A 27,913-nucleotide genomic window follows, 5' to 3' on the forward strand; every position below is an offset into this window, starting at 1 on the left:
ATCTGTGCCCTTAGTGGTTTAGGACTCCATCTGACATCATTACTGGTTGGCTCTTTGTTGTGGCAGGAACTTTAATAAACTGCCATTGGAGTGTTTGAAGTGTCAGTTTGTTTCTTTGATCCACTCCTGAGAGACACAAACAACATCACTTTAAAGCAGAGTAATTGTTACCTGGAAGTTAAACCTAACAGTTCATACTTTCAGCCATTTTGGAATGACACTTTAAACAATGAGCAACTGCCATTTTGCACCCACTGGTTGTCACAATGAGAAGAACAGAAAGGAACAGTAAAGGTCATTGTTTGATAGTGCCAAACTGAGTACAGTGCTGTTGGATAGTAAGGGCTCCCTCCTACTTCTACAATGCCTGTGGGCAGTGATCTGAACCACGGGTCCCCAAACTTTTTAAACAGGGGGCCAGTTCACAATCTTTCGGACCGTTGGAGGGCCGGACTATGCTTGGCCACCGAGCAATAATAATAATAATAATAACAACAACAACAATAAAAAGAGGGTTGGCAGAGACCCTTTGGGCCATTGAGTCTAATCCCCTTCTGCCTTTGTGCACCAAAAGCACAAGCATAGCACCCCGACAGATGGCCACCCAGCTTCAATGTTAATAATAATAATAATAATAATAATAATAATAATAATAATAATAATGAGGGTTGGAAGAGACCCCTTGGGCCATTTAGTCCAACCTCCTTCTGCCTCTGTGCACCAAAAGCACAAGCAAAGCATCCCTGACAGATGGCCACCCAGCCTCAATGTTAATAATAATAATAATAATAATAATAATAATAATAATAATAATAATAATAAAGGGTTTTGGAACACAATCCTGTTAAAAAACAAAGTATAGATTGTCGATGTTGCAATCCCAGGTGACAGCAGGATTGAGGAGAAACAACTGGAAAAGCTGACACGATATGAGGATTTAAAGATCGAACTACAAAGACTCTGACACAAGCCAGTCAAGGTGGTCGCAGTGGTGATCGGCATACTGGGTGCAGTGCCTAAAGGCCTTGGCCTGCACTTAAACACAATCGGCACTGACAGAATTACCATCTGCCAGCTGCAGAAGGCCACCTTATTGGGATCTGCGCACATTATTCGCCGATACATCACACAGTCCTAGACACTTGGGAAGTGTCTGACATGTTATCCAATTCAACAGCCAGCAGAGTGTCTGCTGTGGACTCAGCTTGTTGTGTTTCTAATAATAATAATAATAATAATAATAATAATAATAATAATAATGGGTTGTAAGAGAAGAAGAGACTTCTTATGTCATTTAGCCCAACCCTCTTCTGCCCTTGTGCCGTGGGGGCCGGATAAATGGCTTCGATGGACCATATCCGCCCCCCGGGCCTTAGTTTGGGGACCCCTGATCTAAACCATCCTGAGACCAAGCCAGCATTCACCATGCTCTATCAGCTTTGGGATAAGTGGTTATTGTTGAACCATGTGAACCTGGACACTTCCTTGAGGCCATTGCTCAAATCAAGCCCTCCTTTTCTGACTTTTAGATCTCTCCCTCCCTCTCTGATTTTCATGTAAACTCCAGTCATTTTTTTTACTCGTCCATAGAAAGGTGGCAAGTAAAGAATTACCTAATCTTGTTATGAGTTAGTTAGGATGTAGGCTCCCATGCATATGTAAATACATAGCCATTAGTATACTTTTAAAGTTCAAATTCTTGCCTTGTTTGTTTTTGGAGTCAATAAGGAAACTCATCACAGCAATACAGAGAGGTTCAGATATACTGTTCCTATTCAATGAAAACTTTAAATTTAAGTTTTCCCACCCTTAGTGACATATGCAAGGCATGCAGTTCTTTTATGCCAATGTGTGTTGTTTTCAAATTATTGCAGAAGAAAGTGTTCAGTACCTCTTTTGTGCCCATTCTCCATGCATTGGTGGTGGAGTACACTTTCCATAGGCACTGACTGACAGGGAAGAGAAAAAAAATCCCCACGGATAACATTTATTCAGGTGGACACATAAAAGTGGTACACTTGAAGGGAAACTATGCTCCTCCAAGATAAAGCAAGATTGAGACAATTATTTTTTTAATGCAACTAAGAAGTAAAAGTTGTCCTCATGGACAACAAGTTAAACATGGGCCAACAATGTGATGGGGCTGCAAAAACCAAAACAAAAACCAATGGGATTTTGGCCTGCATAAATAGGAGTATAGTGTCTAGATCCAGGGAAGTCATGCTACCCCTCTATTCTGCTTTGGTCAGACCACACCTGGAGTCACACTGTGTCCAATTCTGGGCACCGCAATTGAAGGGAGATGTTGACAAGCCGGAATGTGTCCAGAGGAAGGTGACTAAAATGATTAAGGGTCTGGAGATCAAGCCCTATGAGGAGTGGCTTAAAGAGCTGGGCATGTTTAGCCTGCAGAAGAGAAGGCTGGGAGAAGACATGATAGCCATGTATAAATATGTGAGGGGAAGTCATAGGGAGGAGGGAGCAAGCTTGTTTTCTGCTGCCCTGGAGACTAGGACACGGAACAATGGCTTCAAACTACAGGAAAGGAGATTCCACCTGAACATTAGGAAGAATTTTCTAAGCAGTTTAGCACTGGAACTCTCTGCCCCGGAGTGGTGGAGGCTCCTTTTTTGGGAGCTTTTAAGCAGCGGCTGGATGGTCATCTGTTGGGGGTGCTTTGAATGCGATTTTCCTGCTTCTTGGCAGAGGGTAGGACTGGATGGCCCATGAGGTCTTCTCCAACTCTATGATTCTATTATTCTATATGGGGTAATAAGAATACTAAAATGAAGTTGCAACAGTAACCAACTATTTTGGACATTGGAATAACCTGTTCCACTACTTACTTTTACGAGGTCAAATTCCAGGCTAGAGGTAAAAGTGGAAAGAGGAACCTACAATTAAGAAAGATCCCTCTCTGTTCTCTCTCTTCAACATATCAACAGGACATTCTCTATCATTAGTCAAATTCCTAGTCAGATAATCTACATGATGTATCTTTGAGGGCATGGTATATAGATCTTTGTCTTCATTTTTTCTGAGCAGCAGTTAAAACATTGAGAGTGCAGACACGTTGGCTCAAAGACATAGCAGTCAGTCTTGACTATACCAGACAAATCTGATAATGTGGTTCCACGCTTTTGCTATCTTCTGGGAGACAATATCTCTGCAGGTTATTCTTGGATTCCTTGCTACATTTCTTCTCCTTACTGACTATGTAAAACGGAGACGACCAAGGGGTTTCCCCCCAGGTCCCATACCTCTTCCTTTTCTGGGCAATCTGCTTAGTTATGATGCCAAGAAGCCTCATCTCTATAACCAAAAGGTAAGGTGGAGAAGTGCTCAGATAGTGCCTATGTCCTTTTAAAACATGAGGAGGCTCCTCTCATAAAGAAATAGCTGGATGTTGCTAATTGTTGCTCTGAGCAATCAGGTTAGCTTTGATGTATGGCGACCAAGGCTGGATCTACACTGCCCTATATCCCAGGATCTGATCCAAGATTATCTTCTTTGAACTGGATTGTATGAATCTCCACTGCCATATAATCTGGGATAAGCAGATAATCTGGGATCAGATACTGGGATATAGGGCAGTATAGAAGTGGCGCAAATGAGTAACAGCCCTTCAGAAGATATTGGTTACTAAAAGCCCTTATCAGCTCTTGGAAAATTTAAGGCTGTAGCTTCCTTAATTGAATCAATCTGCAATGTAATATTTCTTTTTCCCCAGAAGTGATTATTAAGGCTGATAGTTTTAAATTACATCAGATTAAGTTTCAAGTAAAAAGGAGAAAGTGATTTATGATAAGAACAGTTCATTGATGGAAGAAATGCTTTTGAGCAGAGATGGCTTCTCTGCCCTTCAAGCAGAACTTGATCAACTAACTACTCCTTTGGAAGGTTCAAGAACTTTTGCAAAACAGTAGCTAGAAGGAGATGACCCACAGGATCCTCTTTCTTGTCCCTGATTCTATAAACCTCAGACTAAAGGATTTTATTTCTTTTCCTCTATCCAAGAACCCCATGAGAACAAAGAAGATACATTAGTGTAGAAGTTGAGACTGTGCACTGGAAAGCACACTGGAGTGACCCATTTGGGTCTAAGCTTCTTTCTAACTCCATTACTTCTAAGGTTCAAACTCCATTACTTCTAAGGTTCAAACAGAAGGGAAAAAACTTTTAAATACAGTACTACATTTTCTCAATCACACAGAGTAGAGAGAGGTCTGAATGAAAAGGTGGAAAAAGAAGTGTGACCATGAGGCCTTAAAACAAAAAGACATGCATCCTAAAGAAATACCATTCTACATCATCAATTAGGATGGGAGGAGAAAGAGAAAGAAAACAGACACATCAACAGATATTTCAGGCGCTGGAGGGGGAGAGGGATTCCCTCAGCCTATCCTAATGCTATTTAGATGCTTCTCACTGAGGACTGCAGACTTAAGCAGTGTGTGGTTGAATTCCAACAGAAAGGAAGGTCCAAACGGGGTTTTGGTCAAGAATGAAGGAATCAAGAATTTGTTCAAAAGTTCAAAACTCAACTATAACATATTTCCTCCCTGCAGCTTGTTGCAATTTATGGCAATGTCTTCAGTTTGCAGCTTGGAAACATACATATTGTATTTCTGAATGGACTGCAGGCAGTGAAGGAAGCTCTAATTAACCAGGGTGAAAGCTTTCTAGATCGGCCAAAAGTCCCTATTACCTATGACGTTTCAAAGACATTTGGTGAGAATATTTTCCTTCGTTTCTTTCTTTATTTATTTATTTTGCAAAGAATCTTCCCTAGTTGGGGGAACAACCTTCAAATTAATTAATCAGATTAAATTCTGATGGGCAGTACTTTTGTCATATCTTGCATCTTTTGTATTCATAAACCAGATTTCATTTTGTAAGACTACACTTACAATTTCTAAATAATTTATATATAATCACTGTTTTGAGAACAGACAGTAACTACTGTGTTGCAGCCCAATTTTTGTTTACAACTTTTCACTCAGTGCATAAGCCATTATATAGTATTAGGTAAAGGTAAAGGTTTTCCCCTGACATTAAGTCCAGTCATGTCCAATTCTGGGGTTTGGTGCTCATCTCCATTTCTAAGCCGAAAAGCCGGCGTTGTCCGTAGACACCTCCAAAGTCATGTGGCCGGCATGACTGCATGGAGCGCCGTTACCTTCCCACCGGAGCAGTACCTATTGATGTACTTATATTTGCATGTTTTCAAACTGTTAGGTTGGCAGAAGCTGGAGCTAACAGCGGACGCTCACTCTGCTCCCTGGATTCGAACCTGCGACTTTTTGGTCCGCAAGTTCAGCAGCTCAGCGCTTTAACATGCTGTGCCAGCACAGTATTACGTATCATTAAATAGAAGCCTATATTCATTTCCTAACATAGAATAAATAAAAGACAATACTTTGTTTAGGTTTCAAAATAACTGAAGAATGCTATATTGATGGAGCCTAGAATCATATTGGGTTTTCTTTTTAGATGTTCCATCACACTGTTGACTTATGTTCAGCTTGTCTTCATCCAGATCAAAATGTGGATCATTTGTTTTAGTCTGGAGTGGCTACACAAAACCGGCTGCAAGCTGCCATATAGGACACAGAGCCACTGAATCTTTTAAGCCGCATTATGTTCTGGAACGGCTCTATTGATCACTAGCGGGTTTTCTAAAAAAATTCCTTGCATCCTCACAGAGATAAAACCCTTCTCCAAGCTAGCTTCAGAGGTTGTCAACTGCTGAAAAATTCTGTAAATTTTTCATTGGAAAAAAGGCTGCTTTTTTACCCTGACTCTTCCAAGATCAGCACTCTTTATATTCATTCACAGGAAAGATTCATTGGATCTTCCACATGGAATTGGGGTTTCTCATGAGGTTTTTTTATCCAGTTTCAAGATGGATTTTACTGTCTGTGTGGATGGGGCCTAAGACTGCTTGGGATATAATAATAGTTAACTTTCACATGGACTGTTTTCAAGACAGGTTCACCCATCCTATACTTGTGCATTTCATTGTTATTGACAAAGTGTAGTATTGTACATTCCTCCCCACTGAAATACATTTTGTTAGTTTTGGCCCAGCTCTCTAATCTATTAAAGTTATTTTCAATTCTGATCCTGTTTTCTGGGGTATTAGCTATCCCTTTCAATTTGGGGTCACCTGTAAATTGAATAAACATGCCTTCTATTCTGTCATCCAAGTCATTGATGAAGATGTTGAAAAGCATTGGGCCCAGGACAGAAACCTGTGGCACCCCACTTGTCACTTCTCTCCAGGATGAGGAGGAGCCACTGGTCAGAACCCTTTGGATTCGACCAGTCAGCCAGTTCTCAAGCCACCTAACAGTAGCATTGTATAATCCACCTTTTATTAGCTTCTTTATGAGAATGTCATGGGGGAACTTGTCAAATGCCTTATTGAAACTGAGATATTTTGTACCCACAGCATTCCCTTCATCTACAAAACTTGTTTTAAAAAAAACGTATAAAGTTAGTTGGGCTTTGACTTGTTTTTGAGTAAATCAAAATTGACCTTTTGTGAGTATGGCATTGCTTTTTAAGGTCCCTTCTACACTGCCATATAAAATCCATATTATCTGCTCACAGATTGTCTGTTTAATAATCTGTTCTAGAATTTTTCTGGGTATCAATGTCAGGCTGACTGGGCAACAATTGTTTGGGCCCTCTTCTGAGGTCCTCCTTTTTGAAAAAGAATCATAGAATCATAGAATAGTAGAGTTGGAAGAGACCTCATGGGCCATCCAGTCCAACCCCCTGCCAAGAAGCAGGAAATTGCATTCAAAGCACCCCCGACAGATGGCCATCCAGCCTCTGTTTAAAAGCCTCCAAAGAAGGAGCCTCCACCACAGCCCAGGGGAGAGAGTTCCACTGTCGAACAGCTCTCACAGTGAGGAAGTTCTTCCTGATGTTCAGGTGGAATCTCCTTTCCTGTAGTTTGAAGCCATTGTTCCGTGTCCTAGTCTGCAGGGCAGCAGAAAACAAGCTTGCTCCCTCCTCCCTATGACTTCCCTTCACGTATTTGTACATGGCTATCATGTCTCCTCTCAGCCTTCTCTTCTGCAGGCTAAACATGCCCAGCTCTTTAAGCCGCTCCTCATAGGGCTTGTTCTCCAGACCCTTAATCATTTTAGTCGCCCTCCTCTGGACGCTTTCCAGCTTGTCAACATCTCCCTTCAACTGTGGTGCTCAGAATTGGACGCAGTATTCCAGGTGTGGTCTGACCAAGGCAGAATAGAGGGGGAGCATGACTTCCCTGGATCTAGACGCTATACCCCTATTTATGCAGGCCAGAATCCCGTTGGCCTTTTTAGCTGCTGCATCACATTGTTGGCTCATGTTTAACTTGTTGTCCACGAGGACTCCAAGGTCTTTTTCGCACACACTGCTGTCAAGCCAGGCGTCCCCCATTCTGTATCTTTGATTTCCATTTTTTCTGCCGAAATGAAGTATCTTGCATTTGTCCCTGTTGAACTTCATTTTGTTAGTTTCGGCCCATCTCTCTAGTCTGTCAAGATCGTTTTGAATTCTGCTCCTGTCTTCTGGAGTGTTGGCTATCCCTCCCAGTTTTGTGTCGTCTGCAAACTTGATGATCGTGCCTTCTAACCCTTCGTCTAAGTCGTTAATAAAGATGTTGAACAGAACTGGGCCCAGGACGGAGCCCTGCGGCACTCCACTTGTCACTTCTTTCCATGATGAAGACAACGCATTGGTGAGCACCCTTCGGGTTCATTCGCTTAGCCAATTACAGATCCACCTAACCGTAGTTTTGTCTAGCCCACATTTTACTAGTTTATTTGCCAGAAGGTCGTGGGGGAATTTGTCGAAGGCTTTACTGAAATCCAGGTAGGCTACATCCACAGCATTCCCTGTATCGACCCAACTCGTAACTCTATCGAAAAAAGAGATCAGATTAGTCTGGCATGACTTGTTTTTTGTAAATCCGTGTTGACTATTAGCAATGACCGCATTTGTTTCTAAGTGTTCGCAGACCACTTCCTTGATGATCTTTTCCAGAATCTTGCCTGGTATCGATGTGAGGCTGACCGGACGGTAATTGTTTGGGTCGTTCTTTTTTCCCTTCTTGAAGATAGGGACCACAGTCTTAAACCATGTCTGTTAAGGTGCTGTCAAATGGCATTAATTTTATACTATAGATCAGGGGTTCGCAAACCTTTTCAGCCACTAAGCCCTTCTTGAAACAAAAGTCTATCATGGAGTCCCAAGTAATGTTTATATATAATATATACATAACTTTCTGATATGTTGTGTTTTAAAATTTGGTAGACAGGCTGGGCCAGTGGCAGATGGGTGGAGAGTGTTTGTGGGAACTAATTTTTTAAAAATGGACATATTCCTATGCACACTGCACATATCTCATTTGTAGTGCAAAAGGGAACAAAAGAACAAGACAATATTTAATATTAAGAACAATTTTAACCAACATAAACTTATCAGTATTTAAGTGAAAGACCCTTGGCGCTATCCAGTCCATTTCTGCCATGTAGGAAAAGCATGATCAAAGCACCCCCTGAGTGCTTTGCGGGTGGGAAATAATTTTTTGAAAGCAAGGTGAGGGGGAAATGATCTGGGTGGTGAAGAAGGTGAGGAAAAAATGGCTTTTGGCCACAAGGGAGGCAGGGGAGGGGGAGGAGTAGGAAAGAGGAAGGAAAGCTTAGAGGGGGAAAGGGGGGGGAGGAGGAGGAGAAGGGAACCACCGAGCCCCTCAATAGTCATTGTGGAGCCCCAAGGGATCCACAGAGCACACTTTGAGAACCACTGTTATAGATACACCCCAGATAGATGTGTGCTAAAAGTGACTGATAGTTCCAAAAAGAAGGCAGCTATAGAAGCTACTCAGTTCACTATGAAAAAACAAACAAAATAATTCTCCTGCAGCACTAGAAGCTCTTACAATGCTACTCAATACTGTAAATACATATTTATACAGAAGGAAATCTCACTATATTCGAGGCAGGTACTAAAGCTGTGAAATTAATGAAAAAAATGTTTCAAAATCCATTACAAAATTAGGGGGCACCAGCGTTTTGTTTCTAAAGTGAAGTTAGTGAAAATTTGTTTTGGGGGTGGGCCATGCCCATGTGTTGGATATTGCATTGCAAGCACAAATTTAATGAATTTGATACATAAATACATAATGTTCTAATGCCATTCAAGCACTAATGGAGAAGAAGCTATTAAGATGGCCTATCATAGTGCAGGAACATGGAAATTAGACTTGTGCATTTGTATAAAATTACTTACCATTTCTATTTTTTCCATTCATATAGCCCCATTTCCATTCACTTTTTATGGAAAGAGGCACCTATACAAATGGGCTTTTACATCCAAGGTCCAAAAAAAGCAGCCGGGCCTAAGAGCATCGAGCACTCAATGGCTCGTAGGCCTGGCTGGCTGGCAGGGCCTACAATCAAGCACTGAGTGCTCGGTGTTCATAGGCCTTGCCTGCCAGGCCTACAGTCGATTGTAGGCCCGGCTCACAGGACCTATGAACATCGAGCCCTTACACTTGACTGTAGGCCCTGCAAACCAGGCCTACAAGCATCGAGCACTTGATGCTCGTAGGCCCTGCCTTGACTGTGCTTGACTGTAGGCCCTGCCAGCCAGGCACCAAAAATGAGCTGACCAAATGGCTACTGTTTCCCTCTGCCTTTTGTTTCACTGTTTCTTTTGTTCCCGTGTGGTTGTGCCATTCCATGCAAACTGAATGGATGGAATGGTATAAAACCACGAAAGAAACAGATGAAACAGGATTTGGACCCTACCCTAATGGAAAACTACTCGCAGAAAGAGTACTGAATAACTCCTTATTCAAGTATATAAGTTGTACAATGAGCTATGCTGGTATAATGCTCCAACAGGATTTCAGACAACGTTTTATTTTTAGAATTTAAAGGGAAGGATTATAGTGCTTAGTGATGCGATGCCAACTTTTGCCATCTAGGAGTGATTACGTCTAATGGACAGACCTGGAAACAACAAAGACGTTTTGTTATGTCAACGCTAAGGAACTTTGGACTGGGCAAAACATATTTGGAGGAACGAATACAAGAAGAGAGCAGGTTCCTTGTGGCTGCCATTGAAGATGAGAAAGGTAACAATGTATGACTTGTCCAAAGTCCCAAGTGGGTTTCCATAGCTGAGTGTAAATTAGAAATCCTGTTCCGCAGAATAATTGTCCCATGCTTAAATTACTTCACCTCACTGTCCCAAAAAAGAATGCAGTGAAGATGTCTATGTTTCCTTATCCTCTGAGGACCTTTCTACACTGACAGATAATTAAGGTTATCAAAACAGAAAATCCACATTATCTTATTTGAACTGTATTATTTTAGTCTACACTGTCATACACTGTCAGTTCAAAGCAGATAATGTGGATTTTATACAGCTGTGTAGAAGGGGCCTGACACAACTAGAACAATGTTAAACTGGAACCTGGAGATCAGTGGAGAAGAAACTAGGTGACATCATGTGTCTCTTCCTTTTTCCATTTTCTCACTTAACCTCAAAACCTTCTCAAATCTCTGGCTGCTCTGATAGAGACCCATCATGCACAAAATGTTATTTCTTAATTAATAGGGAAAGTGTGAAAATCCAAATGTTGATGCTGGAAGAACAAAGTGAAACCAAGTGGAAGGAAAGAAAATAATAAATGTTTCAAAATAAAGAATGAAATACTATTTCCAAGGCTTTCATTTTGGTAAAAACATGTATGTAGGTAACGGAGGGTGGTGTGTTGTTTTTATAATGTGTGCTGGGTAAAACATTTAATTTCATTATACAATGTACAATGACAATGAAGTTATTCCATTATTATATTATATTTGATTAATAGGCATTCTTTCTCCAAAAAGGAATCCAAAATATCTAGCACATGATTTAAAACAATGGAAATGTTTCTATTGTTGTTGTTGTTGTTGTTGTTGTATTATTATTATTATTATATTTGTACCCCGCTTTAACTCTCCCACAGAAGACATAAAGTGGCTTAACATAAAAACATCAGTATACAATTTAAAATATACAAATATGAAAACAGCATTAAACATCATTAGTATTTAAACATTATTAAAGTGAACATTATTATTATTATTATTATTATTATTATTATTATTATTATTATTATTATTTAAAAAACAGCCCAGGGACCAGATGGTTTTCCCACATTATACGATAAGAAATTTGGGAAAGAGCTCAAAGAGCCTATGCAAGATTGATTCAACAAAACATTAAATACAAACAAGATAACCAGAAACCTGGGAAAATGCAATTATTACAAATTTTTGACTACAATTTTAGCAGAAAGATTTAAAATATTTAAATGCATTCTTGCATCAAGATCAGGCAAGGTTCTTACCTCAAGTGACAACATGAGAACATTCTTGGATCTAAGAATCTCTAGATCAGTGGTTCTCTAACTGTGCTCCTCCAGGTGTTTTGGACTTCAGCTCCCACAATTCCTAACAGCTGGTAATCAGGCTGGGATTTTTGGGAGCTGAAGTGAAGGAGCACAGTTTGAGATATACTGCTCTAGATAAACAAAATGGAGGAAAAAAAACAGCCCTGATATTTCTAGATGCAGAAAAGGCATTTTATAATGTAAACTGGGAATTTATATTTGCACTATTAGAAGACGTGCATTTTGGAAATAATGAAATAATATGGATAAAAGCAATACATTAAAACCAAAAGGTAAAAATATTGATAAATTCCACTAAAGAAGAGAAGTGCAATATTGAGGATGCTCAATGCAGTATGTACCTGCTCAGGGCCGTAGCCAGAAAAAAAATTAGGGGGGGGGGTGAAAATTTGGGGGGGGGGGGCGGTTGAACCCCTAGCACCCCCCAACCCCGCTACAAACCTGTCAATATCTGTTTGAGATAGTGCCTGGAGGGACTCTTAATGTTTTGCGTCTCATAGATTTAGCATGGGGATTTGGTTAACCAGTTAAAATTCATGAGTAAACCAGGTTTTTTTTTATAACCTGAAAAATTTGGGGGGGGGGGGGTTTGAACCCCTAACTCCCCCCCCCCCTCGCTACAGGCCTGTACCTGCTATTAATGAAAATGTGGCTGTAGTAGAAAAGTAGGTTCATGTGATAAAGGCCTTACTGTATATAGTCATGTATAAGAAATTCATATATGACATTTTAGTGAAAAAAAGATGAAAAAAACTGAGTCAGTTGATCCACAGGTATTGTAAGTACTGTGCCTTAACTCTTTCCAAATTCAGCCATCTCTGAGTAAAGTAGTGAAAGGCAAGAGCTTAGTTTTTTCCTGGGAGAAGCTGAAAGAAGTACATATCCTTCTACTCCCTCCACCAGTGGGCCACATCTTCCCTTTTTAAATACTAGATTGAAAAAATTGTGAAAGGCAGCTGAGCTGGCCCTTGAGGGGGTATTGGCTTTTCTCCTCTCTAGAGAATGTCCCTCAACTCATCTATGTGTTATATCAAAATCTACAATTTTGTTACCTAAACTGCTCTCAACTTACACACAATGTCAACTTATACACTAGTATATGTGGTAATTGTGCTGGAGTACACCAACACATCTACTCCCCACTGCTGCTTAAAATGCATTTACCATGCCTTAATGTATTACAACATCAGAATTTTTCCTGATGTTGTATTTTTGTGATATGTAAGATGAAAACATTCCATTTCCTCTTCTACCAACATTATTTTTCTTTCCAGGGCAGCCATTTGACCCCTACCATCAAATTAACAATGCTGTTTCAAATGTAATTTGTTCTGTCACTTTTGGGAACCGCTTTGATTACCACGACAGTGATTTCCAGAAGTTGTTGCATTTGCTTGATGAAACAGGAGTTTTCCTGAGAAACATTTGGAGCCATGTAAGGCCTGCTTTTGATGTTATGGGCAACAAGGACCAAGACTGTCTGCTTTTGACATGATTTTCTAATCCTATTCACTCTTCATTCATTTGCTTGGAATAATTTGATTCTGCCCATTCTAGCAATTCTGATTTTTCCTGTTTTATTCAGGCACCTATGCCATACACCTCCATTTACTTTTTTCACTTGATTTTGCATTATGGTATGGATGTGTCTCAGCTGATGCATGGATTTGGGTACAGTATGTCTAAATGGATATTATTTATTTGTTCATTTATTTATTTATTTTGTTTATATGCTGCCTTTCTCCTGAAGTGGAACTCTAGGTATCTCAAAGAAAAGAAAGAAAGATAGAAAGAAAGAAAACTGATAAAACTGTTTTAAAAAAACATTTAAATCCACACAGTATGAAATTATTCTCAAAGTTTAGAAAAAATGGCAGCCTCACACGATACACATTGAAGGCCTTCTGAAACAAAAACATCTTTGCCCATTAGTGAAAGGAAATCAAGGAGCGGGGCAAGAAGGCTAACTTTCCACAGAAGGGCATTCCATAGGGTAGGAGCAAACACTGAGAAGGCTTTTCCTTGAGTCCTCACTATGTGAGCCTGTAATAATGGCAGTGTTATTCGACTCCAAATGGCTTAAAATGAGGAAAAACAGGCAGATCAGTGGTTCTCAAACTGTGCTCCTCCAGGTGTTTTGGACTTCAGCTCCCACAATTCCTAACAGCTGGTAATCAGGCTGGGATTTTTGGGAGCTGTGAAGGAGCACAGTTTGAACGGACATGAGATAGCTGGCCATCCCAGAAGATAGGGAAAGACGATTTTCCTCCGCTTTCCCCGGCTTTCCCCCTACTCTGTCTAATGAAGTCCTATCTCTTTTTGTTCTGCTGGCTGTTAACTTCATTGTAATTAGCTATGCAATTATTGAGATGTTCTACAGAAGTTTTTTTCTCTCTCTTTCTCACCTAATTTTATTTTTTACCTTCCAGCTGTACAATGCTTTTCCATCTCTCATGAGGCGATTGCCAGGACCTCATCAAACCTATTTTAAAAACTGGGAACAATTGAAATCCTTTGTGAGAAAAATAATTGAAAAGCACAAAGAAGACTGGAATCCACTTAAAACAAAAGATTTCATTGATGCTTATCTAAATGAAATGGCAAAGGTAATTAATAAATGGGGGGGGGGGGGAGACAGAACCTATTTCTTAATTTTTGAGTGAAGATAGACAGATACTCAGTCTAAGATACTACAGATAGTTACAGTATTTGTTAAAATAGAGTTTTTCATGGCTTCCAAGTTGATTATACAAAGTCAAATGCAGTATAGGAAGGTTGGAAAGATAGGTACAGTGTATGCATATGAAAACATTTTATTTGGAAAGTGCCTTTGTTTATGTGGTACCATTTGTCTATTAGTTAAATATCACTACCTGTCAATGATGTTTCAGAACAATTTGTGAATAAAGCTGGGGAATCTTTACTTTCCAGATGTCCTGAAAAGGAATTCCTATTATTCTTTAGCATTGTTTTTGTTGCCAGGGACTTCTGGGAAATGAAGTTCAAAATAGTTGGAGTGTCTAGATGTCTTATATCATCTGCCCATTGTCTGGTTTTAATATACCTTTTCTGGGCTTTTAAGTCTAGGTTGTGAATTTTTGCTAGTGTGTTCATACTTCTTATTAGGCCTCGTCTACACTGAAGTTATAACGTGGCTTCAAAAAAAAAACTTGAAACTGCAGTGGCTGCAAAACACATGCTGCCAAAGCATACTCCAATCTACATTAAAGGGAATATAGTGCACTAAAATGTTGCAGGAAAGTCTGAATAAGCAATAACATGCACTGCAGTAGATCCCAGTATATCCCAGATCCAGGACAAAAACTGATCTGAAAAATATGGAGTGCATTGTAAATACCCACCTCTGTTGAAGCACAGTAAAACAACAACAACCCAGAATTAGAGCATGGCTGGGCAGCAAGGGGATAATTGACCCCCTTGGCAGCTTTATTGTTTACCTCCACACCTGTCACTTTTCTTTCTTTTTAGTCTGCATGTCTCTGGTGCACTAATGCACATTTCTGTAGAAACAGGGCCCCGGCTCCATAGTTAATGTAATCACCCACCTGGCCTCAAACCAATTTCAAAACTGTCTATGTAATCACTTGTACATTAAAAATGGTTCCTCTGAAACCCGTTCCATGCTGCATTATACTGAGAGTGTAGTTGTGCCCTGAGTGTCCATAATTTCCAAGACACTGAGCTCTCTTTAGAAACAGAGAGATTACAATGACTGATAGAAACCACTGTAGGCTGAATAATATTTTTACTAAAAATTGAATTGTTTAGCTGTTCTTTCTTACTTTCCTTTTAAGGAGAATGCTTCTTCCACTTTTCACATGGAAAATCTCCTGCAGTCAACACTAGATTTGTTTGTTGCTGGAACAGAAACGACATCTGCAACTTTGCACTGGGCTGTGCTGTACATGGCTGTTTATCCGGAAATTCAGGGTAAAATTGCAGTCCCCACCCAACCCTCATTTAAGTGTACGTTTTCTGTAAACTGTGTGGCCCAATTGTTGATTGTGTTTATGGATGACTAGAACATCTAGAAATAGCAGTTTTTCTTCCTTTTCTTTTTCCATGGTGAATTGAATGTTTGGGTGGATGCTGTTGAGATAGCCCAGGAATGTCCAGAGTGGGAGAAAGAACCCTTGACTGTTTAAAGCAAGTATGAATGTTGGAATCAGCAAGATTGAATAATATTGAGTAGTCATGAAGCTTCAAAGTCAATCAGTGAGGTTATCTGCAATAGGTTGCTGTGAATTTTCCTGGTTTGGCCATGTTCCAGAAGAATTTTCTCCTAACGTTTCACCCACATCTGTGGCAGGCATCCTCAGAGTGATTCCTGCCATGAAAGCCTTCAACAACACATTGGTATTTGCAATCATTTGCTTTTGTATGAACCTACTCTTTGTTCCTCTCCACACAATTTATTGAGTAAAAATTATTTTTGCAAGTTGAACTCAAGTTGAAGGAATTGAAGTAACTTCAACACAAACGAGAAAGGTGGGACCCCCCCCCCCAATGGGTCCATGCCAAAGACTTTTTCCTAAACTGTTTTGTCACAGTCTTGCAACCTCACCAGGCTGGGAAAGGGGGGGGGTCTTCCTTTTAGCATGCTGCTGGGATGGAGCTGAGACAGAGTCTGCCGGAGCCCATCATATGATGCAGGCTACTTCCGGTGGGGCTCCGTTTGGTTCCATCCCAGCTCCATCCTTGCTAAGTCCTGGCAACATGTTAAATGGAAGTAAAGGGGATACTGATGACTATCTGTATCCTCACTGAAGAAGCCAGGAACAGTACAAGAGGAAGCAGGGGACAGCCGGAAAACACTCTGGGATGGCAGCCTAAAACAAATAAAGTTGGGCACTGTGTCACAGTTTTCCTCACTGCCCCATGCTTTTCCCCAATTCCCCTGGGTTCTGGACCTCCATCCGATGAGGAAACGGAAAAACAAGGAGGTGATAGGGCCTCTGCGAAGAGAAGATGGGATAATGCTGACAGGGGATAGGGAAAATGCTATAAGAATGGTGTGTATATATATATGTGTGTGTGTGTGTGTGTGTGTGTGTGTGTATATATATATATATGTGTGTGTGTGTGTGTGTGTGTGTGTGTGTGTGTACTTAAATGTATATATTCTCTTCCAGGTTTCAACGTGTGTATTATAGTATCCTAATATTGTTGAGTATTTTCTTTACAGTCCCAACTGGGTAAGAAAATACTCAACAATATTAGCATACTATAATACACACGTTTAAACCTGGATGAGAATATATACATTTAAGTTTTGTATATATATACCATTCTTATAGCATTTTGATAGATACCTGTGCCCTATCGAGGGGATAGGGAAAAGGCAGAACTACTTAATGCCTTCTTTGTCTCAGTCTTCTCACAAAAAGAAAGCTAGTCTCAACCTCAGCAACATGGAGTAGATGAAGGATTAGGGGAAATCCAACCCCAGTTAGGGAAACAAGTTGTCCAGGAACACCTGGCTTCTCTAAACGAATTCAAGTCCCCAGTGCCGGATCAACTACATCCAAGAGTATTGAAGGAACTAGTGGAAGTTATTTCGGAACCACTAGCAATCATCTTTGAGAGTTGTTGAAGAATGGGAGAAGTACCAGCAAATTGGAGGAGGGTAAATGTGGTCCCTATCTTCAAGAAGGGAAAAAGGGACGACTCAAACAATTACCGTCCAGTCAGCCTCACATCGATACCAGGCAAGATTCTGGAAAAGATAATTCAGGAAGTGGTCTGCAAAAACAAATGCAGTCATTGCTAATAGTCCACATGGACTTATCAAAAACAAATCATGCCAGAATAATCTGATCTCTTTTTTTGATGGAGTTACAAGCTGGGAAGATGCGGGGAACACCGTGGATTTAGCGTTTCAGGATTTCAGTAAGGCCTTAGACAAAGTCCCCCATGACCTTCTGGTAATCAAGCTAGTCAAATGTGGGCTAGGCAAAACTACTGTTAGGTGGATCTGTAATTGGCTAAGTGAACGAACCCAAAGGGTGCTCACCAATGCTAGAAGGCATGATCATCAAGTTTGCAGATGACACCCAACTGGGAGGGAAAGCTAATACTCCAGAAGACAGGAGCAGAATCCAAAATGATCTGTTTTTCTGAGGATAATAACTGTGTGCATTGTTTAGATGTAGCAGCCCCGACTGCCCTATATTCCTTGGTGAAATTATTCTCGCTAGAATATTTACCCTGTGTTTTTTTAATGATTATAAATATCATTTCTTTGTAGCAAAGGTTCAGGCAGAAATAGACTCTGTGATTGGCCAGTCTCACCTCCCAGCAATGGCCGATCGGGATAATATGCCTTACACTAACGCAGTTATTCATGAAATTCAAAGAAGAAGTAGTATTGTCGTTGTAAATGCTCCTCGACTGACAGCTAATGACACACGGGTAGCTGGATTTCATCTGCCCAAAGTAAGTCTTCAGAAAATATATCTGATATGTTTCCTTTCCTTTCCTTCTCTCTTGTTTAGAAACTTAAGAACAGGTTCTGAATACTGAATTATACCAATTGTGTAAAAATGATGTAAATATTTGGGGTGATTTTTGGCAAGATAAAGTATAACACTATGTAACATGAGTTGTAATTTCCTAATTGGTTGTATTATAAAAGCATGGGAAAAGTTTATTAAACTGCAAAAATCTTTTGCAAAACTTCCAGCAGCACATTTTGCTATAGTTTTTCAATGAGTACCTCATTGGCACCTTCTACATTGTCATATAATCCAGATTATCCATGCAGATAATCCACATTATCTGCTTTGAACTGGATTATATGAGTCTACACTACCAGATAATCCAGTTCAGAGCAGATAATCTTGATTTCATATGGCAGTATAGATCCAGCCATAGCGTCTCAATCAATTTAATGAGTATCTCATAGAGACCTCATCTACACTGCCAGATAAAATCCAGATTATCTGCTTTGAACTGGATTTTATGGTAGTGTAAACTCAGATAATCCAATTCAAAACAGATAATGTGGATTATCTGCTTTGATAACCTGGACTATACAACAGTGTAGAAGGGGCCAGAGATTCAACCTTCTACACTGCCATATAAAATCCACATTATCTGTGTTTCTCAAACTGTGCTTCTCCAGAAGTTTTGGACTTCAGCTCCCAGAAATGCCAGCCAGTTTACCATCTGTAAGGAATTGTTGGAGCTAAAGTCCAAAACATCTGGAGTAGCACAGTTTGGGAACCACTGAAATACATTATATGGCAGTGTAGACTCATATAATCCACTTCAAAGCAGATAATGTAGATTATCTGATTAGATAATCTTGATTATATGGCAGTGTCAAAGCCTCCTTTTAAAGATTATCTGCTTTGAATAGGATTATATTGTAAGACAATTACCTTCAATGGGTCCTGGCCCAGGAGGGAAATCACGCAGAAAACCCAGTCTCGTGAGAGATGCAAAAAGCAACGTTTATTTTCACCATAGCTATGAGAAGGCAGAACAGCCGTACACACTCACTTCAATGGGTCCTTACCATGCAAATGGCCGCCGCCCAAGCATGTTGCAGCAAAGAAAAAATATATACCATGGCTTATCTAAAATTGACCAATGACTGAGGGTCTTACTCACCTTCCACACCTACTTTGGCATAAGTGATACCTGTGACCTCACTTGTTGATTTCAAGCTAACTTTTGGTCCTGGAACTTTCTGGAGGAAAAGCACCAGCTCACAAGAAGGGAGGGGCATATGCAGGGGCAAAGCCATATAGGCAAAAGTTTACTATTTTCTGGCTTATGGTCCCTTCAATATTACAGTGTAGACTTATATAATCCATTTTCAAAGCAGATAATGTGGATTATCTGCTTTGATAATCTGAATTATGTGATAGTGTAGAAAGGGCTGAAAGGGCCATAGTTTGTGGCCGCCACAAAAAGAAAGTTTCTGGAGTATAATAACTACTTTCAAAGAAAATACCACACAATTAAACAGGAAATAACACTTTCAAACCAGGAACAGAATTTTTTTTCCAATGTTGTTACATAGTGCAATTATAGCATTGTTCTGGGATTTGGAATTGGGGGGTGGAGGACTGGGTATTTCGAATTTTCAGCCAGAGAACTCACACAGCTCCCCAAACTAAAAAGGAAGCTCAAAATACCATGGACTCAGTATTTTCACCATGCTTGGGTTCCTCTGGGCCCCTAAGGGATTCAAACTTTTTTTTTTTGTATTTTGTATTGTATGTGGTATTATTCATTTTCCAAGACTTGAGGGGAAGGGGAGCAACTGGCCAGGCTTGGACTCACTTCCCCTGGAAGTATATGCGCAAATCAACGGAAATGCAGGACAATTGATGTCCTGGGAATGGGCCATTATATTTAAATACAGGATTGTCCTTAAAATCTGGGATGCCTGGAAACCCTGTGAATTCAAATCTTCATGGGGGAAGGGGCTAATATGTCCCCTTCAACCTTCCAAAGCTATGCCTGCTCTTGCTTTATATCTTGTTTTACTCCAGTGAGCTTAATGTGATGCGCCTGACACACTTTGACACTCTTCTTCCTACTTTATTCTTGTAAAAATATTTGACATAGGCCAGGTGAACACTGGGTGCCAAGTCAAAGTCACCAAGTAAATTTCAGCACTTTGTAGAGATCAAGGCACAGTCCCCCAAATTGTTGTCTTAATCTCTCACTACTCCACTACTCTAGTTCCCTTGCAAATTCTTCATAAGGCCTGCATCGTCCCTTTTTTAAACTTGTTGTTCATTTTGAAATTTGCCAATATATGGTGTTCTCAGTTCTAAATCTAAACTGCTCTGTTTTGAAAATGCAGTGTGACCACCATATCTTGAGGCATCTTCTAAGTCCTCCCACACAGCTCTGTGGCATTCTCAGCTTGAAAGTCCTTTATTTAAATCTGAGAACATATCTTGTGCATAGAGAGTGCATACTATATAGTAAATAATCTAATAACCTTTAAAAATGAATTAAACAATTATCAAAATATTACTTGATAACCCTACATAGAAACAAAATATATATTTTGTTACTCTGTCGGTGGAAACAGAGTTATTCTTAACTTTGGAAATGTTGTTTTTTGTGGCTATAATTTATTTTATTTTATTTTTATTTATTACATCACTTTTACCCCGCCCTTCTCACCCATCAGGGGACTCAGGGCGGTTTACAATATAAACATACACACACACACACACACACACACACACACACACATATATATATATATATAAAATCCATCAAGATTAAAAATTATAATAAAATTAAGAATATACATTAAAAATATACATAATTATACATTTAAATATACATTTAAGGCGCTTTCCATGTCCAGGTGGGGTCTGTCAGTAGGTCATATATTCATATCTCATTTTTGCTGCTACTCATGCTCAAATGCCTGGTCCCACAACCACTTTTTTGTTCTCTTTCGGAAAGACAGGAGGGAGGGAGCCTGCGTGACTTCAATGGGGAGGGTGTTGCATAGGTGGGGAGCCACTACTGAAAAGGCCCTGTCTCTCCTTCCCGCCAGCAGCACCTGTGAGGCTGACGGGACCATGAGCAGGGCCTCACCTGACGATCTTAAGCTTTGAGGTGCATCATAGCGGGAGACACGTTTGGACAGATAAGCTGGGCCGGAACCGTTTAGAGCTTTATAGGCTAAAGCCAGCACCTTGAATTGTGCTTGGTAACTAATCGGCAGCCAGTGGAGCTGGTGTAACAGAGGAGTGGTACGCTCCCTGTACGCCGCTCCAGTTATTAACCTGGCAGCCTCCCGTTGGACTAAATTGAAACTTCCAAACAGTCTTCAAAGACAGTCCCATGTAGAGTGCGTTGCAGTAGTCTAAACAGGATGTAACAAGAGCGTGGACCACCATGGCCAAGTCCGGCTTCCCAAGGTATGGTCGCAGCTGGTGCACAAGTTTTAACTGTGCGAAGGCTCCCCTAGCCACCGCTGAGACCTGGGGTTCCAGGCTCAACGATGAGTCTAGGATCACCCCCAGACTGCGAACCTGTGTCTTCAGGGGGAGTGTGACCCCATCCAGCACAGGCTGTAACCCTATACCCTGTTTGGCCTTCCGACTGACCAGGAGGACCTCTGTCTTGTCTGGATTCAATTTCAATTTGTTGGCCCTCATCCAGTCCGACACAGCGGCCAAGCACCGGTTCAGGACCTGAACAGCCTCCTTAGTGACATGTGGGAAGAAGTGACAGAGCTGGACATCATCTGCGTACAGATGACACCAAACCCCGAAACTCCTGATGATCTCTCCCAGCGGCTTCATGTAGATGTTAAACAACATGGGAGACAATACAGAGCCTGCGGGACCCCATAACTCAACGGTTGTGGGGCCGAACAGGCGTCCCCCAATGACACCATCTGGGACCAACCCTCCAAGAATGAGTGGAGCCACTGCAGAACAGTACCTCCAAGTCCCATTCCCTAGAGGCATCCCAGAAGGATACTGTGATCGACGGTATCGAAGGCCGCTGAGAGGTCCAGCAGAACCAGCAGGGACACACTCCCCCTGTCCAGTTCCCGGCAAAGATCATCAACTAAGTCGACCAAGGCTGTCTCGGTACCATGACCCGGCCTAAAGCCAGACTGTGCCAGATCCAGAAAATCAGTGTCAACCAAGAATCCCTGGAGCTGCGAGGCAACCACATATTCCAAGACCTTGCCCAAGTAGGGGATATTGGAAATAGGCTGAAAGTTTCTGAATTGAGTGGCTTTTTCAACAGCGGCTTGATCACAGACATTTTTAGGCTTGCTGGAAACTTGCCCTCCCGAAGGGAGGCATTCACCACCACCTTCATCCACTCAACCAAACCCCCTCTGGCTTCTCTCACCAGCCAGGATGGGCAGGGGTCCAGGATGCATGTGGTCGGTCTCGCCTCTCCAAGGATCTTGTCAACATCCTCGAGCTCAACCAATTGAAATAAATCCAACAAAACTGGACAAGCAGGTGCACTCATTACATCCTCAGAGACTGCCGTTAATATGATGTCAAAGTCGGAATGGATCAGAGCGACTTTGTCCGCAAAGAACCAAGCAAATGCTTCACAGCGGGCTGCCGAGCTATCAGGGCTCCCACCTTGACTGGTGGGAGTTAAAAACCCTCTGATGACACAGAACAGTGCCACCGGACGGTTCTGTGCGGACGTAATATTGGCCGCAAGGTGGACTCTCCTTGCGGCTTTGATTGCTGCGGCATATGCCCTAAGGTAGGATCTTAGCTGTGTTCGGTCTGACTCGTTATACTCTGATCGCCACACACCCTCTAGTTCCCTCTTCTTTCGCTTCATTGCTGCCAGCTCCTCAGTAAATCAAGGAGCTGGTTTAGCTCGGTTACTCGAGAGGGGACGCTCCGGAGCAATTGTGTCTATTGCCCTAGTCATCTCTCCATTCCAGAGAGAGACCAGAGCATCAACAGGATCACCAACCGAGAAGGCAGGAAATTCTCCAAGAGCCGTCAGGAATCCTTCTGGATCCATAAGTCTCCTGGGGTGGACCATTTTAATAGGTCCACCACCCCTGCAGAGGTTGGGGGGCGCAGTAAGTCTAAACCTGATCAGGTGATGGTCGGTCCATGGCAACGGAGCGATGGTGAGCTCCTCTACACCGCCACCTTCCTCCCATCCTTGACAGAAGACCAAGTCCAGTGTGTGTCCCACACTGTGGGTGGGGCCTGTTACTAATTGGGACAGCCCCATGGTTGCCATGGCAGCCATGAAGTCCTGAGCCGCACCTGAGAGGCTGGTCTCAGCATGGACATTGAAGTCCCCCAGCACTATGAGCCTCTGGGACTCCAACGCCAGGCCCGAGACCACCTCAGCTAGCTCAGGCAGGGAGACTGTAGTGCAGCGGGGTGGCCGGTACACTAACAGAATCCCTAATCTGTCCCGGTCTCCCACCCTCAGGTGGACACATTCAAACATGGTCGACTGCGGGACGGGGCACCTGGTCAGGGGGATGGAATCCTTATAGACCACCTTGATCCCACCTCCCCTCTCTCCAGTTCTCGGCTGGTGCTGTACGGAGTAACTAGGCGGGCAGAGCTGGGTGAGATTAACTCCCCCCATCTCGTCCAACCAGGTCTCCATAATACATGCCAGGTCTACATGCTCATCCAAGATGAGATCTTGGATGAAAGATGTCTTCCTGTTCACTGACCTGGCATTAAACAGCACCACCTTTAACCTGGAGGGACCACCATCCTGGCTACCCAGGTTAGCTATGTCAGGAGACCGTTTTGGAACTATTAATGTCCTACCAAAAACCCTAGACCGAATTAAATGATTTGGTCTCCCTTTCCCGTATCTCCCCCTCCCAGACACCACCTCTATAGGGGCTCCCCACCCATCAGAACACCCTCCTCCCCTATCACGCTGTCCTCTCCCTTTCTCTTCCCCTGGTCCAAATGATATTTGGTTTACTAGTTTTCTGTTATAGATTGGCATCCTTTCACACCCATTCCCTCCCCATAACCCTCCAGCCTCCCCCAGCCCCCTCCAACAATACAAAGTGCAAATGCAGTTGTAAAGGTTAATGTTTTTAATTTTACTGATTTATGTTTTAATCCATGTTGATTGGGCTTGTCCCCATGTGAGCCACCCCGATTCCCTTCTGGGAGATGGAGGCGGGATACAAAAATAAAGTTGTTGTTGTTGTTGTTGGTTGTAGTGTACATCGGCTGTCTCTATAATTTCCTTGGTAGGGAACCATCGTGTTTGCCGACCTGACATCAATCTTGTTTGACAAAAATGAATGGGAGACCCCAAATGTATTTAACCCCAACCATTTCCTGAAGAATGGTCAATTCATGAAGAGGGAAGCTTTCGTACCATTTTCTACAGGTGAGTGTCGGGAAGGGAATATTGGCATAATTTTTGGAAGTACTGCCTGTGTACTGAATAAATGGAGTAATTTGGAGCAATGCAATAAAAACACCTTCATGAAATATGAAGATCTGTATCAGAGCAAGCAGGTTTTCCAGATATAGATCACATGCTCTTAATGTGCATTGGTCACTCCCCATGTCCAAGACACCTCAGATGTACTTTGGACTCTTCTGATTTGTTTTGGAAACTTTTGATGCACCTCAGACACTTATGAGGCTCACTGAGCATTTCTGAGGTATATCAGGTACTTCTAATACCAGGCTTTCTGATGTGCATTGAGCATCCCATTATATTCTGACACTTACTCATTAGTTTCTGGATGTGCTTTGGAAGTGCCACAAGTGAGGATTGGTGCACATTGCTCATCAGGGACAGGCACATCAGTCTCCACTGGCATTGAATATGGACATTGCCAAAAAGCACAATTATACTTCTCACACATGTAGGTTGACTGTAGAAAAGGTAAGTTCTATTGTAAATGTATGATACTACACTTTGGCAATAAAAATGAATGCACTGGTATAGGATGGGGAACACATGGCTTGAAAACAGTCCATGGGCAAGGGATCTTAGAGTTTTAGGAGACCACATGCTGAACATGAGCCAACATGTGATATGGCAGTTAGAAATGCCAATGCAATTTTAGGCTACATTAATAAGATGATAGTGTTGAAATCGAGGGAAGTCATAGTCCCATTTGGAATACTGTGTCCAGTTAGCAGAAATCTCAACCTGCCGAGTTATGCACTGATTGTTTTACTCACTTATTGTATTGAATAGAAATATTGTGCAACTAAACATACAGCAAAATGCATTTCATATTGGTCATATACATCAATATGCATAACCTCCAAATGCACATCAGATTCAAATTTGCAAGGTCTGTGGCATGGTCTTGTGAATATGAGTGTTCTACATCAGGCAAAAACGTCCGGTCATGTTACAAGGAAAATGCATATTACCAAAAAGATTCCAGCCATTTTCTTATATATATGCTATTGTTTATCTTGACAACAGCAGAACATTGTATAAAAATGTTTGTTTACTATGTGTCTATTGAAACAGTGTCTAAATTCTAGTTTCAGATTTAGACATATTTATACAAAATCTCACGCACACATATGCAAGTAAACAAGAATTTTATATAACCATTATGTACTATGTAGCACCATAATTTGTTTTGTTTATACATTCAGTCGTTTCCGACTCTTTGTGACCTCATGGACCAGTCCACACCAGAGCTTCCTGTCAGCCTTCACCGCCCCCAGTTCCTTCAAGGTCAGGCCAGTCACTTCAAGGATACCATCCATTTGGCATGGGCCTTCCCTTCTCTTGTCAGTAAGCAGCCATTCCTTTCCTGGTTGAAAAGGAAATGGATCTCTAATTTGCTGCAGCTTACTGGTTAGGGGGATTTAGAAGGCATTCACGATCCTTACATCATCTAGACATATTTTGTTTGGTTTAGAAAAAGCCCTTTCCCAAGTGTATTGCTGTCACCCTAACTTCTGATAAACCCCCCTGAAACTAGTTTCTCCTTCTCTTCCAGGAAAGAGAGCCTGTCCTGGAGAGCAGATGGCTAAAATGGAACTTTTCCTTGTCTTCACTACCCTACTTCAGAAGTTCACTTTCCAGGCTCCAAAGGGTGTGAAGCTAAGCCTTGACTCCAAGACAGGGCATGTACTGAAACCAAAGCCATACCAAATATGTGCCATCTCTCGTTAAAGCAAAACAACTATGCTATTTTAGGTAACCCAATTTATTTGTTGCATTGCTTCCATTAGTTGTCCTGGTGTTATTGAGCCATAACCCCCCCCCCCCCCCGGCAAAAGATTTCTAATTCACCAATGATTCAGAAATAAACATATAGCTTTCTTTTTTTAAAAAAAGACCCTTTCCAGACTTGTGCAAGTGCAAAGCACCAGAAGATCAAGACCAAGACAGCAGCAGCAGTAGCTGTAAACCCCTAAAAGTTATCATATCCAATCCTTTAATAAATTGTATCTGTTTTTCATGAATTTCTGTGTAACTTGTATCCTTCTGTAAAAGGCAAAAGATTTATACCAGGCATGGGCAAATTTGTGGGCCCGCCTGCAAAGACCAATATGAGTGGGGCCAGAAGGTGCAGGGTTGTGGGCTGGAAGGGGCAGGGCTGGAGCTGGGTGGGGCAGGGTGGAGGCAGAGCCGGAGGGGTTGGGGCTGGGAGTGGCTGGGGTGGGAAGGTGTTGATCATCACCTGGCTCTTTGTCCTCCCAGCAAAAAGTTGGGGCTACTCACCCCCACCTTATGCCAGTAGGAGGAAGAGGCAGGTAGCTTCTTAAAGGGCTCTGTAGCCCTTGCCGACACTGCCTGACTTCCTGGCTCATCCTGTTCTTTTAGCAGAAGGAGGGGGTAGGCCCCCTGCTTCTGTCCAGAAAAGGCAAGTCAGGGAGGCACCAGCCTAAATGGCAGTGGAGCCATTTCAGCTGGTGACTCCCTTCCTCGGGCCATTGCGGAGAGCTCTCTCTCAGCAACACCTGTCCTTCCCTCTGCTCTCCTTTCAGCATGGGGATGTGGGCCTGCCGCATTCCCAGGCTGAAAGAAAGAGACAGGCCACTCTACTTCCAGACTGAGGAGACAGTGGCTTGCTGCTTTTCAAGGCTGAAAAGAGCAAAAAGAGACAGGCTATTGCCGGAAATCTCTCTGGCAGTGTCCCGCTTTCCCTGAACCCAGAGGAGGGAGACAAACACACCACTGCTGAGCGCTCTCTAGGGAGCATTTGGCAGCGGCATGCCATTGCCTCAGCCCTCCTCTCAGCCTGGGGATGCAGTTAAAAGGTATGGTGGAGCCAGGCCCATAGCCAGAAATCAGGCTTCATTGATAAACTTCAATGGATACTCAAGACAGATAAACTTCACTGGACATTCATGGGTATTTGGTTAACCAGTTAAAATTCATGTGTTAACCAGGTTAACCTGAAAATTTGGTGGGGGGGGGGGTAGGGTTACGGTTAGGGTTAGGGTTAGGGTTAGGAAACAGACAGAGGGGGAGGAGCAAAAAGCCCAAAGGACTGCATTCAATCTGTGGCATGGGTTTACCCATGCCTGATTTATAAGATTTGAAGAGAAACCAGAGTATAGTACTATAGTGGAAATGAGTCATTATATATGAAATTATTTATCTCTTTTTTTTGTTAAATTGTTAAAATATATAGACTGTATAAGTCACCTATGTTATCTTCTAAACTTCCTCATGAGGAAAAGTGGTTATGATATACTCTACTTGTTTGACCCAAATAAATAACCTAAAAAAGTGAACCTTTCTGTATATTTTTATATATGAAATGTATAAAACATATTTATAAGATACAACAAGATGTAGCTCAAAGACAGTCACCTTTTAATAACTTGAGTTATTTGCTTGAGAACATGAAGATTGGGTATATCCCTCTGGCTGTTTCTCAGCCAGTCTGGAATATGATTATGAACTACATTCCATCCATGGAAAAATCAACATGAAGTTGTCTTTGTCATTCAAAGGCAA

General features: G+C 41.8%; 1 protein-coding gene across 1 annotated transcript; it reads left to right on the forward strand.

Moving 5' to 3' along the window:
- The first annotated feature begins 1,875 nt into the window (after positions 1-1,875).
- On the forward strand, positions 1,876-26,409 carry LOC100561693 (cytochrome P450 2J2). Its single transcript, XM_062978257.1, has 9 exons — positions 1,876-3,325; positions 4,569-4,731; positions 9,992-10,141; positions 12,742-12,902; positions 13,897-14,073; positions 15,283-15,418; positions 17,736-17,923; positions 24,211-24,349; positions 25,941-26,409. Exons 1-9 carry the CDS (start codon positions 3,125-3,127, stop codon positions 26,114-26,116), a joined length of 1,491 nt encoding a protein of 496 aa, XP_062834327.1. The 5' UTR covers positions 1,876-3,124; the 3' UTR covers positions 26,117-26,409.
- The last annotated feature ends 1,504 nt before the right edge of the window (positions 26,410-27,913 follow it).

This window comes from Anolis carolinensis, chromosome 4 (assembly GCF_035594765.1).
Source record: "Anolis carolinensis isolate JA03-04 chromosome 4, rAnoCar3.1.pri, whole genome shotgun sequence".
NCBI lineage: Eukaryota > Metazoa > Chordata > Lepidosauria > Squamata > Dactyloidae > Anolis > Anolis carolinensis.